This window comes from Microcebus murinus, chromosome X (genome assembly GCF_040939455.1).
Source record: "Microcebus murinus isolate Inina chromosome X, M.murinus_Inina_mat1.0, whole genome shotgun sequence".
Lineage (NCBI taxonomy): Eukaryota > Metazoa > Chordata > Mammalia > Primates > Cheirogaleidae > Microcebus > Microcebus murinus.
This window is the reverse complement of record NC_134136.1, coordinates 94,325,691-94,345,258: the sequence shown is the minus strand read 5'-3', so window position 1 is coordinate 94,345,258 and position 19,568 is coordinate 94,325,691. Positions and strand designations below refer to the sequence as shown.

Here is a 19,568-nt window from a genome sequence, read left to right as displayed (position 1 = left end):
GTAGTGGAAAAACCAAACCCAAAAGTGGGTTGTCTAATGTAAAAATAAGCCCAGCCTTAGCCTAAGTCACGCAGATTAGTTGTTACTGCATTTCCTCTAACTCTAGTTTCTCTTTTATGTTTAAAATAGGTCGGAATAAGAATATGCAATTGAGTGGGCGACCGTATCGGCACATTGGTGTCCTTGGAACCTCTAAACTATATGTGATTAGGAACCAAATCTTTACTTTTACGCCACAGGTGAGAAGAGCATTCTTTTATTTATATTAAGTTCTCTTTGATGCATAGTAAGCTTTTCTACTTTCAATGTGGCAGAATTCTACATACATAGGTTCAGATAAAGACATAAAATGACACTCAGTACCTAGTACAATTCTTCGCTCATAGTAGGTCCTCGAAATCTGATTCAATCAAATTAAGTGTGCCATAATTTCCAGTCATGAATGTTACTGAAATTCACACTGTTTTAGAAATTTGCTGGTGACATGTCACTTGACTGCAGGCCTTGTGCACCTAATGGTAACAGTCCCCAACCCTTGTGTAGGCTGTTGTCAAACCCTCTGCATAACACACAGCCAGTCCGATTTTCAGACCGCAGCCCCCTTACCTGGATGCTAAATATTCTGATTATGGAACTTATCTGTGGAGCTTTTGTTTCCAAAGAAAACTAGTCCCAAGGAAGCGCATACCAAATGTTTTCCACCCATTTGGGCAGCTAGAAATACCAACAGCACGGGTCCCAGCCCTCACTTACCTGGGCACACAGTTGGTCACAGTGTCTTGGGTTAGTAGCCCCAATCTGCTCATCAAAATCTTGCGAGTTGTTTCCCTTAGAAACAAATTTCAGTCCAGAGCTGAGTATGCACTCTTCTAGAGGCTAGGAGAACAATTTGATTTTTATCAACATCAGGCAACGGTGCCTTTAGTTGACATTAACCAGGTCATCAATCAGGTAAACAGTCTCCACGTCTCACCTGCTCTCAGTGCCCCTGCTCAGAAAGCATCTTCAAACTCAGTAGCCCTGGAAGGAGTAGGAATTAAGGAATTATTGATTTGCTTTCAGAGGCAGCGGCACTAGGCAGGATGCTTAAATCCCCATCTGTGGAGCTGAATATAGATTTAGCAGTACACCTTTCCCTTCTGAACTAAGATAGTGACAGCTCCTGGGCAGGCGACAGACTAATTTGTCTGATCTCAAGGAGAGCAGCCCCATGACTGGACAGCTTAAAGGCAGGACTGAGCCTCTTCCCTGGCAATAAAACTCCAGGATTAGTGCTGCTCTGAGTGACAGCTGGTGTTTCAGGTAAACAAACGACAGGCTCTCACCTGGCCTGTGCTGCCTTTCAGTTCACCGACCAGCATCACTTCTACCTGGCCCTGGACAATGAGATGATTGTGGAGATGCTGAGGATTGAGCTGGCCTACCTGTGCACCTGCTGGCGGATGACTGGCAGACCCACGCTCACCTTCCCCATCACGCACACCATGCTCAGTAATGCCGCGGGAATTTGATCGGGCCAATTCCTGTGCCGGTGGTGGTTTGGGCCCTTTTCCAAATGTTTAAATTGGCTCCTTTGGACAGAGTTAAAGACTAAAGGGGGTTCTTAGCGTTTGGTTTCCTATCTTGGGAATCTTCTTTGCTAGAAGTATTTTAATCAGATTGTGTTGATGAACACATTTCAGTGTATACCAAGAAAAAAAAAGTATTCCCAGACTAAATAAACTAATTCATTTTTTTTTCCTTAGCAAATGATGGCTCAGACATTCATCCTGCTGTTCTTTCTACAATCAGAAAACTAGAGGATGGATATTTTGGAGGTGCTAGGTAATTTGTGATTTTTCTTTTTAAATAAGAGTAGCACTGACCCTTCTTAAAGTCTTTTGCTGCCTGTCTTCCATTTTTCATATCAGTTGCTGAACAGGGAAGCATGGACTTTTAGAGTAAAAGGAGGTTAAGACTTATGTAATCCAGTCTCCCATGTGAAACTTGACTTATCTCTAAAATAGTATTTGGTTGATGTCTTTTAAGCTTTTATAGGCACCAGCAGGCCTCGGGTGTAGGGAGGTGAACATACCAAGTCCCTCTGAAGTGACATTCTTGGAGCGCATGTGTGGAATGCTGTGTGTTTCTGTTAAAAGGCATGGAAGAAAATACCCAGTACGTGGGATCCAGCAGGTGTTCAATACACACTCCTTGCATTGACTTGAGTGTGCTGTCACCTTAAGAATAATTTGCAGAACTTGACAAATTCCTTAGTGGCACTCAGAGCAGAGCACCTGAATGGGCCTGCATAGATCACTGTCCCCTTGCTATCAGTGGGACATGCTCCCTTCCTGTTTATAGGCCCAAAGTAGGACAGATGTGCCCAGGTATTATGCTTAAGCATCTTGAGCAATGGGGGGGCTTGCCCTCCAGGAAACCCCCTTCCATGTTTGTAGCCTCTGACTGTCACAACGCAGAGGATTACTCTATAGCACCTATGCCCTCATCTCCCCGAATCCCCTGGGATTTGCCAGAAAGGCCCCAAGAGAACCTCACTGTGTAGCCTGTCCCTGGTGTGGCCTTTCCGGGGCTCACGGAAGCTTCCATGGTGCCTGATGGAATACTAGTTGCTAAAAGTGTTTGAGAGTTGAAGTTGCCTTTTCTTCTCACCAGCCTCCCACCCCAGGGACCCCGCTACCAAAGGAAAAGTCACTGTCATTTTTAAAAATTGAAGTAAAATACAGATAACATAACCATTTCTAAGTATACAGTTTGGTAGTGTTAAGTACATTCACATTGTTATGCACCCAATCCCCAGAACTCTTCTTGCAAAGTAAAACTCTCTGTCAGTTTAAAAACTCCCCATTTCCCCCCTCCCCAGCCGCTGGCAACCACCGTCCTTTCTGTGTCTATGAGTGTGACTATGACAGATAGCTCATATAAGTGGAATCATGTAATATTAATCAATTTGTGACTGGCTCATTTTACCTAGCATAATGTCCTCAAGGCTAATGGCTGTATTTCTCACTCTGGCCTCAGTGATGTGCAGTGCCCACTGAGGTCGCTGCCTCCACCCACAGAATGTGCTGTAGGTTTTGCTGTACATTTGAAGTGACCCTCGAACCAAGCTTTTCCTGGCCTTTCTCTCTTGGGAGCATCAGCCAGATTGTCCCCAACGGTTTGCCGTGTACACTTCTAGGGCCAGTGCCACTACTGCAATCTGCATCCACTTTTGTACATTTTCCCTCCAGTTTGGATAAGTTACCACCTGGCATGTGGCATTGTAATGGAGAGAAAAAAACCGACAGGCCTGTAATTAACCATTTTGCAAAATAAATTCTTTCATTGAAATTTAATCATTGTAAAAAGGATATCATCTGCAGTTAATTGAGCACTCACAGTGTGTTCTATGTGGTGTCTCATGTAGTCTTCACTTTATGACATGGGCTGTATTCCCATTTGATGGACAAGGAACTGCAGACTCAGAGAGCCAGGGTCACAGAGGGACAGGTGCAGAAGCTCTGTGTGACGGCCAGACCCAGCCTCTAACCCAGGGGCTGAACTGGAGGAGGGTTCCCAGGCGGGGGCAGGAGGGCCTCCGCAGATAGAGCGTGGCATGCGCCACAGAAGAGACAGGAATGCCTGGACTCCTTCTCCTACTCAGTTCTTGATCATTAAGATCTTTATAATTCTTATATTATAAAATTAATATAGTCATAATTAATTATAACATACATGTTATATAATTATAACTACATTAATATAATAAATTATGTTATAAAGATTATATTGCAAAGATAATTATGTTCTTGTTAATTAAGGTTGAATCCCATTTTTACTTTTCCTCCAGTTAAAAGCTTTTGAAAAAGCTGAACTTACCCTGCATGCTGGACTCTACCCCTAGGATCCACCTGGGGTAGCTCACTGTTCATCAAAGGCCTCTTTGAGCTACCGCCTCTCTGCCTTGGAGCTCTCTTTAGCCTAATAAACCTGACTCCCTTCACCTTCATTACAGAAGAACTTTCCATTGCCTTTACCCACTCCAGTCCACGTAGTCTTCTTCCCCAACCCCAGGGCTGGGGGGAGCTTTTACTCAATTGCGGGAAGGCTTTCCTTTCCCTCAGGCCATCTGTCTGCTGTAGCCCCTATGAATTCCTTTGCTTTGCCACCTAATTCACAATCTGATGCCCGTAGCTCCCTGGGAGGGACCCTGTTGTTTTCTGCCTCCTATCTAACATTTTCAGAATGTTTCTTTCTGTGGAAATCCTCCCAGCATCTGGGGGTGGACCTGCAGAACCTGGAGGCTGCTGCCTCTGCGGCAGATGCTGGGCTGCCACCAGCTTCCGGTTTTCAGTGGCACTGTGCCCAGCCTAATGTCATGGGGCCACGCAGGGCATCTTCCCTAGGCTGCAGATGGCCTGCCCATCAGATTTCTTCTAGAGAACTTGCCTCTTCCATCCTAACACCCTGTCCTGTGTGACTGCACTTTGTGCTTAGGGACTCATAATAACGGCGAGAGCATGCCCAGAGAAATGCTGCTTCTCGTCTAGTGGTTTCAGGGCAAAAAACAAACAAAGAACCAAAAAACATGGGTTGGTTCTGATTAAAAGTGGTTTGCTCAACATATTTTGTAAAACCTTTGGTTGTTTCAATAAAATAGATTTGTATTTGTGTTGGGTTTGGGAGTACAAAATCAGCATGATTTATATGGCTTTTAATATGCTGTGTGCTTTCACTTCATACTTGCTATTGAATTTTTGTCTAATTCTTGGCTGACTATTTCTATGGAGCAATCTGCAGAGTAATATATTTATTGATTCTGGCAGAAGCACCACCTGGTTGTTGAAAATCTCTCAGTGATTCATAGCGGAAGTTTGTCCACACTGCACCTGTATCCCTAACATATTGTCTCCTTGGCAGAGTGAAATTGGGGAACCTTTCGGAATTTCTCACCACGTCATTCTACACATATCTGACCTTCCTGGATCCAGACTGTGATGAGAAGTTGTTTGATGATGCCAACGAAGGGAACTTCAGTCCTGATAGCGATTCAGATCAGGGAGGATATTTGGAAGACACCTGTGATCAAGGTACGGGTTGGAATGATTTTGTAGGTGGTTCAGTGAATTTATTTAAACCTTGGCATTATGAGAAAATTGCCGTAAGACCTAAGCACAGAAAATGATGGATAATTAAACTAAAAACAAACAGAAAAAGGAGAGGCTTCTGAAACTTACTCATCTTAAAAATGACTAAAATGCCAGTTTAAAAACCTAAACTGCAAATGATACCCTTGAAAGTGGGGCTTTTTTAAACCTAGAAGAGTCTGAGGAACAGGGACTTTTCACAAAATACATTTTGAAGACAGAAACACACTGCTTGAATTTTCAAAGGAGTGGCAAAGCGATCTAGCTTTGATTGGATATGAATGATGAAACCCTATGTATGTGATATTTCTCAGTCCGAGCAAGGTTTGGAAATGACTTGACCTGTTTTTTTACTTTTGGATAATAGTTGGGGTTAAGGCAGGGAGTTCCATAAAGCTTAGCTCACTTATGACAAATTAACACAAAAAGACTAGACCTTGTCTTATATATTATTCAGTTCATTTTGGGATGATGGGACGTGGACACTATCTTGACTTGGATTCTCTTTTCCTAGCATGAAGTTTTTCCAAACAGTAAATTAATACACATATACATTAACTCCATAAATCTCTTTACTCTTTGGGGGTGGGTGGGAGTGCAAATGTGGGTATCTAGATGTTGTCTTCTGCTAAGTCTATGCAGTGGCACTGGCTACGCACAGTCACTACTATGCAGTTATGATATTTCTGCAGCTTGTTTTCATTGGCTCTTTTGCTTGTTTGTCAATTACAGAAAGCCAAGACGAACTTGACCAGTATATCAACCACCTTCTGCAAAGCACATCCTTGAGGTGCTATCTGCCCCCTCTTTGTAAGAAGACAGAAGACAGCCATGTCTTCAGTGCCATCCACTCTACTCGTGACATACTTTCTGTGATGGCAAAAGCAAAGGGTTTGGACATGCCATGTACGTTATTAATTCATTTCTACCTATTAAAATGCCTTATTTTATCAAGGTAATGCCTGGACATAATAAAAGCCAAAGAATCCTAGAAGACAACAAAATGAGCCCCCCCTTCTACTTAGAGGCAGCCACTTTCAGCTCTTTTAGCTGTTTCTTCTGACATTTATATATCTATATTTTCTAAAATAAGTATGTACACCGCTGTCTTTGGATGTATCAATTTGATTCAGTACCTTTTGAATTTCTATGAAATATTTTGTGGATTAGCATTTGGCTGTCTTAAATCACCACTCCTCTGCTTAATCCCCCCTAACCCACCAAAGGAGTTATATTAAAGTTTAGTTAAATCAATATTCATTCTTGGTATTATTATATGTATGTCAATATTCTTTCCAACTCAGCATTATAGTATGCTGTGATTATATTACCATTTTTACTCTTTGTTTTTTCTAAAGTTAAGGTTGTCCTGGCTTTTCGTTTGCTTTGCTTCCTTTCTACATCTTCCAATAGCCTTGCAATACAAATTTCCACAAGATCAATCACATCAGTGAATCCATCTATTCCACTACTTTTTTAAAGTCCACCAGTCTCCTTCTGTCTGGGCTGATTGTGCTCTTGGCCTGTCACATACTTGGTATCCTGGGAATTTCTTTGGCTCATCTTTAGTTGGATTTCCTATTTCTTGAATCTGGTGTCTTCCCCTTTCTTAATATTCTTTGTTTGGGTAGAGCACATTCTAGAATAGTTTTAATAGGTTAAAAAAAATGGTGTGATGGAAAAGAGGGCATGTTCGTGACAGCCTTCAACTTGCATGTTTCCGAAGTTGTCTGCCCCTCTGCCTTGGTTGCCCTCCATGTCAACCAAGAGATGCACTTTTTACTCTGAAATCTTCCTTCGCCATCACTCTGGATGGTGTCTTGATTCATCTCCTGTGTTGGCTCTCCTGTTTTTTGTATCTCAATTCTTCCTTTCTCTTGTTTCACTCTCTTATTTTAGTGGCAGACATCCAGTAGTTTCTTGAGAAATAGTGCATGGTAGGTAAAAATTGTTAAAACCTTACAAGTCTGAAATTATCTACAAATATTCTATACCCATTTGAGAGTTTAGCTGAGTATAGAATTCTAGACTGAAAATACGTTTTTCTTCAGATTTTCAAAATCATGACTTCATTGTCATCTTATTAATCAGTGTTGCTGTTGAGAAATTAAACCCATTCGGATTTTTGATCCTCCAAAAATAAACTCTTTTTCTCTTTGAAAGTGTTTAGGATCTTCTCTGCTCTCAGGTTCTGATATTTCTGTGATGTGCCTTGATCTGAGCATGTTTTCATTCATTGTTTTAGGTAATCAGTGGACCTTTCCAATCTGGAAATTTATGTTTATTGGTTTTGTAAAGTTTTCCTGAAAAACCTCTTGATTCATTTCCTTTCCTACATTTTCTCTGTTCCCTCATTCTGGAATTTCTATGATTTCAAAGTTGACTTCCTAAAGAAGTCTTTGTCATTTCTCTTCTGTTTTCCATTTCTCTGTTCTGAGGGCAATTGCCTCAACTTTTTGTTCCACTACCTTAATTGAGTTTTTTCACTTTTGCTATCATGTTTTAAATCTTTGTTCTCCAAATTGCATCTGTTCTTGTTTCATGCATGCAATGTAATTTATTATTCTAAGGATATTAATGACAGAGCTTTCTGTTTGTGTTTGTTTGTATTTACGTTTTCTTCTTTCTGAATGGTTTCCGTTTCTCCAAAGTCACTGTTTTCCTGTTTGTTTAGGTTTTTATCTTCCCCTTGAGAGGCCTCCCTCCAGTGCCTGGTGCTCCTTGGTTACCTGATCATGTGTGAGCATCTGCAAGCCTACGTAGGGGAAGGGCTTATTGACTTATTGGGCCTGTATGGGTATAGGCTGGTCAGATTTCCCAGAGATACTCTATAATCTCCTACTTGAAGGGCAGGGGTCTGGTTGCCTAGAGCCATATAGTTACTTAATTCCCCTAAGGGATATATCCAGGCCTTTAGATGCTCCCCTCCCCACTAAGACCCTACCCCTTTTACCCTCTTCAAACAGACTATCTTCTGCCAGAGTGAACAAGGCAGTCACCAAGCTATGTGCAGTTGAAGATGGCATCACTGCTTCTCAAACAGCTTCTCCCCAGTCTTCCTTATTTTGGACACCTGCTTTGGACCCCCAAGTACAGCAAGTTCCTGAGACTTCTGAGGATTCTCTGCCATAAACCTGACTGGTTCTTGGATTTCTCCACTGCAGACTTGGGCTTTGGTTGCCTTGTATCTGCTAAATCAGTTATCTTTCATCCATCAGCTTTCCCCTTTTCAAAATTTTGTTACTATTATCTTCTCTCCTGCTTTTCCCTATTCTTGAGGACTTGTCTTTTTCTGTAATATATATAGTCATACAATGCATAACAACATTTCAGTCAGTGACAGACCACATAGACAACACTGGTCCCCTATGATTACAATGGAGCTGAAAAGTTCTTATCACCTAGTGATGTCATAGCTGCCATGACATCATAGCACAACACATTCATTATGTGTTTGTGGTGATGTGGGTGTAAAAAGGTATAAACAAACATACTGCACTGCCAGTTATGTAAATGTCCAGCATGTACAATTATGCAGTCATAATACTTGATAATGATAATAAATTACTATATTGCTAGTTTATGGATTTACTATATTATACTTTTTATCATTATTTTACAACATACTCCTTCTACTTATTAAAAAAAAGTTAACTGTAAAACAGCCTCAGGCAGGTCCTTCAGGAGTCTTCCAGAAGAAGCATTGTTATCATAGGAGATGACAGCTCTGTGTGTGTTATTGCCCCAAAGACCTTCCAGTGGGACAAGATGTGGAGGTGGAAGTCAGTGATATTGATGACCCTGACCCTGTGTAGACAGACCTAGGCTAATGTGTGTGTTTGCGCCTTTATTTCTAACAAAAAGTTTAGAAAGTGAAAAATAAACATTTTTAAAAATAGAAAAAAAGCTTATAAAATAAGGATATAAAAAATATTTTTGTACAGCTGTACAATGTATTTGTGTTTTAAGCTGTGTTATTACAAAAGAGTCAAAAAGTTAAAAAAAATTAAAGTAAAAAAGTTATAGTAAGCTAAGGTTAATTTGTTATTGAAGAAAGAAAAATACTTAATTATTTTGGATAAATTTAGTGTAGCCTAAGTGTCCAGTGTTTATAAAGCCTACAGTAGTGCACAGTAATGTCTCAAGCCTTGGCCTTCACGTTCACTCACCACTCACTCACTCACGCACCCAGAGTAACTTCCAGTCCTGCAAACTCCATTCGTGGTAAATGCCCTACACAGGTGTACTGTTTTTAATCTTTTATACTGTATTTTTACTGTACCTTTTCTATGTTTAAGTATGTTTTGATACACAAATATTCACCATCAAGTTACAGTTGCCTCTAGTATTCAGTATGATAACACCCTGTACAGGTATGTAGCCTAGTAGCAATAGACTATGCCATCTAGCCTAGGTGTGTGGCAGGCTGTACCATTTAGGTTTGGTAAGTACACTCCGTGATGTTCACACAACACCGAAATTGCCTAACAGCGCATTTCTCAGAACAAATCATGTCATTAAGTGACACATGACTGTATATATTCTCTGTAGTGTTAGTGGGGAATTGAGAGAAAATTAAATTATAATGTGTATTCAATTCACTAGTATAATCTGGAGGTTTATAAATACCTTTTAAATATGCATCATCTTTACCTTGAAAGCTTCCTATTCTCCTGAGATGATATGATAGAACCTGGAAGACAGAGATGGCTTAATGAATAAATATTGCTAATGATAATATCCAAAGGCAGTTGGATAAGTCCTAACCCCTGGCAGGGCTGTCCAGTACTGGACAGGAAGCCCAGTGACCTTAGACAAATGGTCTACCCTCTCCAGCTCTTAGTGTCCTCATCTGAAAGAAAAAAGAGGTCGGGCACAGTCACTTCTAAGGCTCTTTCCAGTCCTAAGATGCCACGTAATTTTCCCTGAATTCCAGAGGGGAAAAGTAAAATTCAGCTCTCAAAGCACAATCCATTCCCTGCTCATTTCTTGTTCCCTGATTTAGCACATGATGTGGCTATATGATGAGTTCTTGCTGAAATTAAACTAAAAAAGTTATCATTCCTTCAGCTGGTTTGTGTTAAATAAGGAGTAGCCACGTACTTCTCAAAAGGACTGTTTTATTACTTCTCCTCCTCAGAGAGCTCTCTTTGTTCTTTTGTTCTGCAGTTGTTCCCATGACTTTGCCAAATAATGCTCTAAGTGTCCACCGTAAATCACTGAATCTTGTTGACTCTCCTCAGCCACTCCTAAAAAAGGTAAAGTATTTGGAATTGCTTTTTTTTTTAAGTGTAATGTTCTACAATTCTGGGTTGGTCCCAGGAACTCTTTTAAATGGTGGAACTTAAAAGAAAGAGAATGTTCCTTGATACCTAGGACCTTTAGGTTTGAAAGCTTTGGGATTTGATACGGACCCACCTAGTTGTCTGGGATCTGGTGTACATCAGTGTGTACACTGAATTTGATGCAAACCTTTATACTCTGCCTGTAGGAGAAGGCTACTGCCTTTCTGCCCACTCACCAGAATCCATGTAGCACCAGAGGCAATAAACCAGCTCACCACCCAGCCCTGTCTTATCTGCCAGCCAGCCAAGGTGGGACTACTTGCAGAACAGGGTGCAGAACTCCTTGTTCCTAATGTCTTAATGTCATTTTAAAAACCCATAAAAGATTCCTCAGAATAGAATCTCATGGTGTTCCTCATTGACTTCCAAATCTATTATTTTATCCAAAAGTCTTCCCTGCTTTTATCCCACATGAATAGAAAGACTCAGTGCCTGGTGGAGACTATTTTAACCTAACTTCAATTTTAGCTTGTTTAAAACATACTTTTTGTATTCGCTTTGTTTTCAAAAAATATTTTATTAAAATCTAACATAATATACAGAAAGGTACATAAAGCATAGAGCTCAATGAATCGTCACTGAGCCAGTATACCCAGTAAATGGCCACCCTCTGTACCCCATTCCTGGCTTTTCCTCCCCCTCCAATCCAAAGATAACTGCTGCCATGGTTCCTAACACCAGGCGTTAGTTTTGCTTGTTTTTGAACCTTGCGTAAATAAAACTCACACGTATGTTAGTCTTTTCAGTCCGGTTTCTTGCAAATGTTGACCAGCACAGTGATTCACTGATCAAAAATAGTCAAAGCCTATAAATAAAAAGGGACAAAAGAGTCAATGAGAAACAGGAGCATAGCACAAGAAGAGAGTTCCAAGACCAGGTTGGTGTTTCACTTCTTGATCTCCTGAAAGTTCCCACGCTCAGCCACTCTCCCTGTTTCTCGGCATTTTTGTGGCCAGCCTCCCGAAGATGACTTCCAATGGCCCAGAGATGACGATGGTGAAGTGGACTGTGAGAAGCTGGTTGAGCAGCTGAAAGATTGTTCGAACCTGCAAGACCAAGCAGACATTCTGTACATTCTTTACGTCATAAAGTAAGTGTCTCCGTCCATTTGGGCAGCTCTAACAAAATACTATCAACTGGGTGCCTTATGCACCACAGAAGTTCATTTCTTACAGTTTTGGAAGCTGGGAAGTTCATGATCAAGGCAAAATCAGTGTCTGGTGAGGGCAAGATCCACTTTCTCCTAGTTGGTGCCTTCTCGATGTGTCCTTACATGGTGGAAGAGGCAAGGAAATTCTGTGGGGTCCCTTTTGTAAGGGACCTCATTCAGGGGGCTCCAGCCCATGACCTAATCACCTCCCAAAGCCCCACCTCCTAATATCATCACCTTGAGGGTTAGGATTTCAGCATATGAACTAGGGGGAAACATTTAGCCCATAGCAGTGAGTTTATGTTCTTCGCCAGGTTGAGTTTTCTCAGTTTCCTTCATTCTCTTTCCTAGTCCTCTTGGCCTTCTGGCTAGCCTGGGTCATGATTATGTTCCACCACAATCCCCAGGTTCACCATGGTGAGACTTCCAGCCCCTTCTCTGGCTACTGATGCTGGTTTCCCAGGACTAGAAGGCTGGGTGAGGCCAGGATCCCACAATGTCCTGATGTTAGGCTTCTGTTTCAAAAGACACAGGGACGCTTCAGTAGGACATAACCCTGTCAGGGAGATGGAGACACTGGGAGTGCCCGAGCACTCAGCAGAATGTGCAGTGATTCATTCTTCTCCCAGCCTTTAAACGTTCTGGGCCATATTTCTGGATTTTTCTACCTCTTGACAGGGGTCCCAGCTGGGACACAAATCTCTCAGGACAGCATGGGGTCACTGTTCACAACCTTCTCAGCGAGCTCTACGGGAAGGCCGGCTTGAACCAGGAGTGGGGCTTGATTCGATATATCTCGGGACTGCTCAGGAAGAAAGTGGAGGTCCTGGCCGAGGTCAGAATGACTGTGCCGTTGCCCCTTGTCCTCTCTAGCCATTTGCCCTCTTCCTCTTCCACTTCCATCTTCTAGTTACAAAGGCTCGAGGCAAGCACTATTTGTAAAGGAGACCCGTTCTTTAATCTAGAGATGGAGCAGGCCCTCCCTCCTGTCCGCCTGCTGCTCTGGGAAAGCAAGCAGAGGCAAGGAAATTCCAGTGGATTAGTTTTGTTCTTTCTTAGCTACAGAAAAAGCCTTGCCAAGAAATCGAATGAAAATGCTCTCTGGCCTGGCATCCTCTTAAACAGGAGTTCTCTTTTTTCTGCACATCCACAGTATGATGATCATTAATATTTATAACTCTGAGGCCCTGCAAAATCCAGAAGCACTTTCTAAGACATTTGAGTTCAGTGTTACAATGCTAAGGTGATGGTATTTATTATATGTGAATAATGGAGAAAGTGGTAATTTAGGACTATAATATGGTCATTAACTCTTACCATCGGTATCTTAGGACTCATTTCCACTTTGTTGAATATCAGGGAGTCCATTGTGTTTGCTACAGTGGATGGGCATTAAATGCCTGCTAATGGGCCCTGCAGAGCCAGGCCTGGGGCCACACACTAGAGACACCGAGACTATGGGGACTTACTCCAGAGTCTAAGTATGAATTTTTCAAATAAAAAGCAATGTGAGTCATAAAGTTTGTAAAGATAAATTTACCGTCTTACTGGCAGTGCCCCTCCCAGTCATCTCTGTGAATCTCTCTTACACTCACTCTCCTCCCAAATGTGTAGGCCTGCACGGACCTGCTGTCACACCAGAAGCAGCTCACGGTGGGCCTGCCACCCGAGCCCCGAGAAAAGACAATCTCTGCGTAAGTCCTTGGCCCCAGGGACCTCAGGTTTGTGGGGGGAGCCGTGGGGAAAACATCAGTGCTCTCCAGCGTTCAGAGGAGGGGCTTTGTAAAGACACTGTCACATGGACACTTCTAGCACCAAAAACAGGGATCTTCCATGGAGGGCAAGGAGGCACTGCCGCGGCACCGCATCTTGTTTGTGATCTGATGCTCCTTCCTAGGCCGCTTCCCCCAGAGGAGCTCACACAACTCATCTACGAGGCCAGTGGGCAGGACATCAGCATCGCCGTCCTCACACAGGTCAGCTGCTGGCGTGGGGCGCTCCAGCCACGGCCTTCCCTGGAGGGGCAGGGGGCCTCTTGGTCACCCCTGGGTCTCTGAAACCATGTCTCCATGTGTGTCTGCATCAGGAGATTGTGGTTTACCTGGCTATGTACGTCAGGGCCCAGCCTAGCCTCTTCGTGGAGATGCTCAGACTGCGGATCGGACTGATCATTCAGGTGATGGCCACTGAGCTGGCGCGGAGCCTCAACTGCTCAGGTGAGATGTGGCAGCTCCCGGCCACCATCACGCAGGGGGGAAGCCCTGCTCAGGTGTTTTTCTACTGGCCTCCCACTCCTGTGGGCGAGCTCAGGCCTCCACCGGTTCTTTCATTTGGATGTAAGTCCCATCAAGCCATGCAGCACAGGATGCCAAAGTTCCTGATCAGGGAGGATGAAGCGCCAGTGACGTTTGCCATCAACCCTCCTAAGCAATGCAGGACCTTCTGCTCTGCACCTGGCATCCAAGCCCCTTACTGAGTGTCTTTGCCATGAGATGTTATCCCCCCTTTAGTACCACCTTCACTGGAAGAAATTCTACCAGTTTAAATATAAAAACCAATTGCATGATGCAGCCCAATACTGGGGATAAGTACACTGTGAAAAACTCTGTGTCTAAGAGTTAAGCAAATAAACAATTTAAGCAGCAGCATTTCAAATCACTACAGATCAGTGCATTTCAGCCCTGAAGCCATGGTGAGGTCCTCCTAGTGGGGTGGGTCCTGTACAGCATCCTTGGTCACCCCCTCGACACCCAGGTACACCTTACCTTCACCCGCCACCAGCCCTGTGTCTGGGACATTTACAAGTTATTTGTTTTTAGGGGAAGAAGCTTCTGAAAGTTTAATGAACCTCAGCCCTTTTGATATGAAAAATCTCCTGCACCATATTCTAAGCGGAAAAGAGTTTGGTGTTGAGAGAAGCGGTAAGTAAATGCTCCTGTTACCTCTCCGGGGAGCTGCCTCCTTTCTATTCAAGTCAACACCAGCACTATAGATTCAGGACTTGATGCATATGGGAAGGTGAGGCTCCTACCTTAAGGAGATGGCTGGAGTGCCAGGCTCAGGTTTCCTGCTTGTACAGCTTTGGGATGTGCTCGTGGGTTTGCTGGGAGAGCTTTCCTTCCTCAGGGTCAATTGGCATGTGAGTGTGGTGTGCCGAGTGCCATCATAGGTGCACAAGTGTTAGAAGTCAGGGGGAGACCCCAAGCGTCAGGACAAAAGGGCTGTCCTTTCAAATCACCCGAGAGTCCCAGCCTTGGTTTGGGTAAAAGCATTTCTCAACTAGGCCTCACGCCACCCTGCACGGGGCAGGGAGACAACCCTCCTGTGACCTCACAGCAGTTCGAGCTAGGTTAGTTTGCGTTGTCCTGTCTCGCTCACTCAGTTTTTATCTGTGCCAGAATCCTGCTCACAGTGCTACGAAATATAATCGCCCCCGTCCTGGTGTGATTCTTGTTCTCAAATGCTCCCTAATTATAATTGAAGCGATTATCATTTCTCCTCCTCACAAAAAAGCTAAATGATTTGCAGACACATTGGTGAATTTATTTCATCAAGCCAAAGAAATGCACTGTGGGCTCTCATTCCTTTTATTTAATAAAAACGGCATTAGGTACTTTGTATTTTTCCCAAGTGTGTGCCAGCCTCAAACAGAGACTGCACCATGCAACAGATGTGCATTGGTGGCTTTTCTCCTCTCCTGAAGCCGGAGTGCTCGAGATCTCATTCCAAAAGCAAGCTGTAGTTCTTTTCAATGCACAATTCTTGAAATGTAAATGTGCAAGATAAATATTTAATATGTTCTGCTCATCGTTGTAGTATTCATGGTTTGACACAGATAATTACTAAAAATTTGTCATTAGATGTAAAGCTAGGGATTTTGTGAACCTAGGAACCAGGTAATGTCATTTGAAAGCCATAAACATGTCTAATTGCAAGTAAGTACAGAAGACAAGCTGTCTTTTTAAAATATAACATTATTTGTTAATTGTCCTTTGTAATTGTTCAATTTTTATAAATTGGGAAGCTCAAATAGGCTTAGAATTTTGATTAAATCCTGAGATGTCTGAGATGAAGATTTCCAGCGAATACTCCAACCAGGCCTGCTTGTGGCTTCCCGGACCCCGTTTGGCTTCTGCTTTCCACCTCCCTGGTGTCCTTCCTCCCTGTCTGGCGGGTCATTGTGGCTCCTTGTGGCCCCTTTGTGGGTTTTTCCCTCTCTGCTGTCCTTTAAATGTTAGTGTCCCCAGGTTCCTTATTTGTCACTCCAGTGGCTTTAGTGGAGTTTGATGGGCAGGTGGGACATGCAGGGGATGCTGCCTGAGGAATTGGCCTTTGGGCTGGGCCTGCTTTGCCAGCATGTGCAAATGCCTGGTACAATGTGGCTGGCCAGGAGCAGAAGGGCGGATAGGGCTCCAGTAGGTAGGGCTTTGGCTGGCGCTGGGAGGATTGTTTGGGCTTTATCCTGAAAACAGCTAGGCCTGGGAGCTTCTGAACCAGCAGTGACATGATCACACTTGCCTTTTAGAATGAGCGCTGTGATCACAGCAGAGGCGGGGCTCGTGGCAGGGCCAGGGACAGATGTGAGTCCCAAGGCTTGTGTAGTAAGTTGGAAGTGAGGGCTAGTGGCCTGGCCCAGCAGAGAGAACCTCCCCGCCCTGCCCCTCAGGCCTCCACCTCCAAACCCGGGCTACCTGGCTGTCCCAGCACTTCCCCTTCCTGCCCGAGGCCCTTCATCAGGCTCTGTCCGCTCTGCCATCTCCCTTTCTTCTGGCGCCTCCCACCTTAGGCCAGGGGGTGGACCCTCCTCTGTGCACCACCACAGCACTGACTTCTGCCCCTGCGCTCTGTCAGCCCTGGGCACAGTGCATTCCCGCCTGCATCAGTGCCCAGACAGAGCCTGGCAGGGGGGCCCTCTGCATCATCCAGCCTGTGGCCATGGGTGCCTGAGGTACAAGCCCCCCAGGAGCCCTCAGCAGTTTTGTCATTTCCATGGGGCATTCCAAGGGTCACAAGGGAGTGTGGACAGAGCCTGGCAAGGTCAGTTCGAGGCCTACACATTAGTTATGATGAACCCTTTAGAAAAATACAAATTGGATTAAGTATATCATTGACGACTCATCACTCATGAAATCAAATGCCATCATTAAACATAATGCGATAGAATATTGAATGCTATGGAAAGACATTCATGATACATTAGGTGCAAAAACGCAGATCACAGAACCATACGTATGTCCATGTCATATATGTATCTACCTCATATGGTTACATATCTATGCATATGTATATGAGGATTCTGATTTGTGAGTTAAAAACAACTGGAAAAAAAACTGGAAGGATAACAACTAAAATGTCAATAGACATTAATTCTGGCTTGCTTAGTTTGGTGGTTTCAGTTTTCTACAAGGAAGGTGTGTTTCCCTCCCCAGTGCGCCCTATCCACTCCTCCACATCTAGTCTCGCTGTTTCCATCCATGAGGTGGGACATACTGGAGTCACCAAAACCGAGAGGAGTGGCATTAACAGACTGAGGAGTGAAATGAAACAGGTAAGAAGAACACTTTGGCAGCAGTGAGGGGAGAGCAGTGGTTTCCTTGCCTGGGTTCACCCCAGAAAACAATAGAAACTCAGGGCCTGAGACTGCAGCCTGCTTTTTGTAGAGGATGGGAGGTCCCTTTTGTCCCAGGATCTGAACCCACCCTGTCCGCAGATAGATATCCCAGAGCCGCTCATGTGCACCCGTACCTACTCATCCTTAAACTTAACATGGTGTTCACACGAACATTCCAGAAAATACCATTGTCCATGTTTGCCTCTGTTCCCAAGAACTACTCTTTTCAGTAGGCCACAGCCACTGAAAAAGTAGAATCAGGCAAAAAGTAACTGATCATCTCTGCACCAAATGCACCCTTCAAAGGAAAGAGCGAGAGGGCCGTGGAAATAGACTGGAAGGCCCATGACACCTGTAGTCTCCACCAGACACAGGTATCTCTTTTCTTTGTTTACCTTTATGTAATTTACAGTAAAATTCTTTTGAACTGACCGCACAGGCCTACAACTCAACATCTTTTCAGTCCTAATGTACCAGGTACTGTGCTAGGCCTTGACCATGGTCCACGGTGGGAAATAGTTTCCTTCTGACCCTGACTTGCAGTGAGAAATGCACTTGGATTTTCTTCTCAATTTCAAATGCTGATCAGGACCCACCAGATCAAATTGGTGATACACTAATGGGTCACCCCTTGCAGTGTGACCAACATGACCCCAGCTTATCAGAGGGTGATAGAAGTAGCCAGATGTTCTTGACTCAAAGCTGGTTTTTATGTCCTAATGTATTCTTACTTTCAGATCACTAGGCGATTTAGTGCTGATGAACAGGTGACACATTTTTGCCTTGTTTTGTCCTTTCCTGTGTCCACCTCCTGTTCTTTCTTGCTTGAATGTGGAAAGCAAGGCAGTGACGATGCAGAGTGGGAGGGCGTGGAGAACGGCTCTGCCCTGCAACCCAGCTTGTGTGGGCGTGGCAGCGCAGGCTACAGCAGGCAGGGAGCAGGGCTCAAAGACAAGAGAGAAATGACCTTGCCCCATGCCTTTAAAAAAATCCATTTATCAAACTCTTCGGCTTTGTAGGCTACTTTGTGAAAGAGATGGTCTGGGCTGTGCCTCAGTGGGAGTTTATGTTCAAAAAGAGGGAACTAAAGGGGAACTAAATAGGGGGAAATGTGGTCGCCCATTATATCAGCAGAAAGAATACTGCTATTCCTGTCCTCATCTCCTGGGGGGATTTAACCCTGGAAGGAAAAAAATGTAAGGATGCTATTCTTTTATATTACCCTGGTGACATACTTCCTCCTCCCCCCTCCAGAAAACATTTCTAACACTCTGATGTCTCTATTCCCCGGAGCACCTAGATAGGAGGCATATTAATGACACAAAGGCAGATTCCACATGTTGTCCAAGGGTAAAACATACTTGATCTCTCCTTCCAATGTATGCTGTTTCCAAGTAAGGAACTGACTTTCCAAACCTCTTCCTTTGCCAGCCACTCGGTGGCACCGTCCCTCTGATTCCACATCCCAGTGGCCAGGCCATGGGCAAATACAAGTGGTTTCTTCCGCCTCCATTTCACGCTGCCCTTGCATGTTATTAGGGACAAAATGATCACCTTTCTTCTTCCATGGGTTTGGATTCAACTAGCCAGTACAAGTTTTGTATTTAGCTACTTATGTCAAAGAAATATTCTCTGTTCAAAATTTGATAGGTGTCCTGGCATTTTAAATTTCAATTCACTTTTGCAAGAACACCATGCATGTGTATAGACTACTATACTCATGAAAGCTAAGGGTACAGGTCTAGATTTTTAGATGAGGAAATACTTGTTTGGCTAAAGGTTGTCAGCCTGATCATATTTCATTTAACAAATGTCTATTAAATATCTGTGAGGTGCAGATTGTAGTGTCACTTACAGGTATTTTGTTGATCTCTATAGATTTTCACACCTCTTACCATAAAATATTAGCAATGATGGCCGTGAGTTTGAAAAATAAATTGTGTCGTAACTCCATTAGGCACCGTCCACATCCGACTCGAACCGGGTAACATTTAATATTTAAAGAAAGACCATTTAGCAAGTTCTTGATGGAGGAGAAAGCCCAGGCTGTGCTGCCAGGTGCCCTTGAGCTGGGTTGGCCTGTGTTCCCAAGTGAGAACTTCTCCACGCCCACCTTCTCTGCACCTTCTTTCCGTGGGTGTTTTGGATGCTGTTCCATGTGCCTCCTCTCTGCTTGTGTCTCCTGGTGTCATTGCACATGACTGAGTCGACTCTTTTTGTTTTGTAGTTCTATTCTGTGAGCCAGGGCACGTCCAGCAGTTCATATTCCTACAAGTCTGCGGTAAACCATGTGTCAGTCCCGTCCCTCCTGCCTCCTCCTTGTTTGTCATGTC

General features: G+C 43.8%; 2 protein-coding genes across 4 annotated transcripts in view; both read left to right on the top strand.

Moving 5' to 3' along the window:
• The window catches only part of RS1 (retinoschisin 1), a 284,554-nt gene that overhangs the window by 60,607 nt on the left and 204,379 nt on the right, over positions 1-19,568 (top strand). The gene's annotated exons all lie outside the window — the stretch shown is intronic.
• Positions 1-19,568, top strand: part of PHKA2 (phosphorylase kinase regulatory subunit alpha 2) — a 78,745-nt gene that overhangs the window by 52,985 nt on the left and 6,192 nt on the right. The window contains exons 15-29 of one of the 3 annotated variants that reach the window (XM_012784673.3): positions 130-239; positions 1,347-1,491; positions 1,746-1,824; positions 4,903-5,072; positions 5,862-6,035; positions 10,299-10,387; positions 11,431-11,564; positions 12,303-12,459; positions 13,239-13,318; positions 13,522-13,600; positions 13,711-13,840; positions 14,444-14,545; positions 17,054-17,172; positions 17,973-18,002; positions 19,463-19,516. In XM_012784673.3, coding sequence (XP_012640127.1) covers positions 130-239; positions 1,347-1,491; positions 1,746-1,824; positions 4,903-5,072; positions 5,862-6,035; positions 10,299-10,387; positions 11,431-11,564; positions 12,303-12,459; positions 13,239-13,318; positions 13,522-13,600; positions 13,711-13,840; positions 14,444-14,545; positions 17,054-17,172; positions 17,973-18,002; positions 19,463-19,516 — 1,652 coding nt within the window. The remainder of the gene's footprint in view (positions 1-129; positions 240-1,346; positions 1,492-1,745; positions 1,825-4,902; positions 5,073-5,861; positions 6,036-10,298; positions 10,388-11,430; positions 11,565-12,302; positions 12,460-13,238; positions 13,319-13,521; positions 13,601-13,710; positions 13,841-14,443; positions 14,546-17,053; positions 17,173-17,972; positions 18,003-19,462; positions 19,517-19,568) is intronic. The other 2 variants (XM_012784674.3, XM_012784675.3) reach the window with 2 other exon arrangements.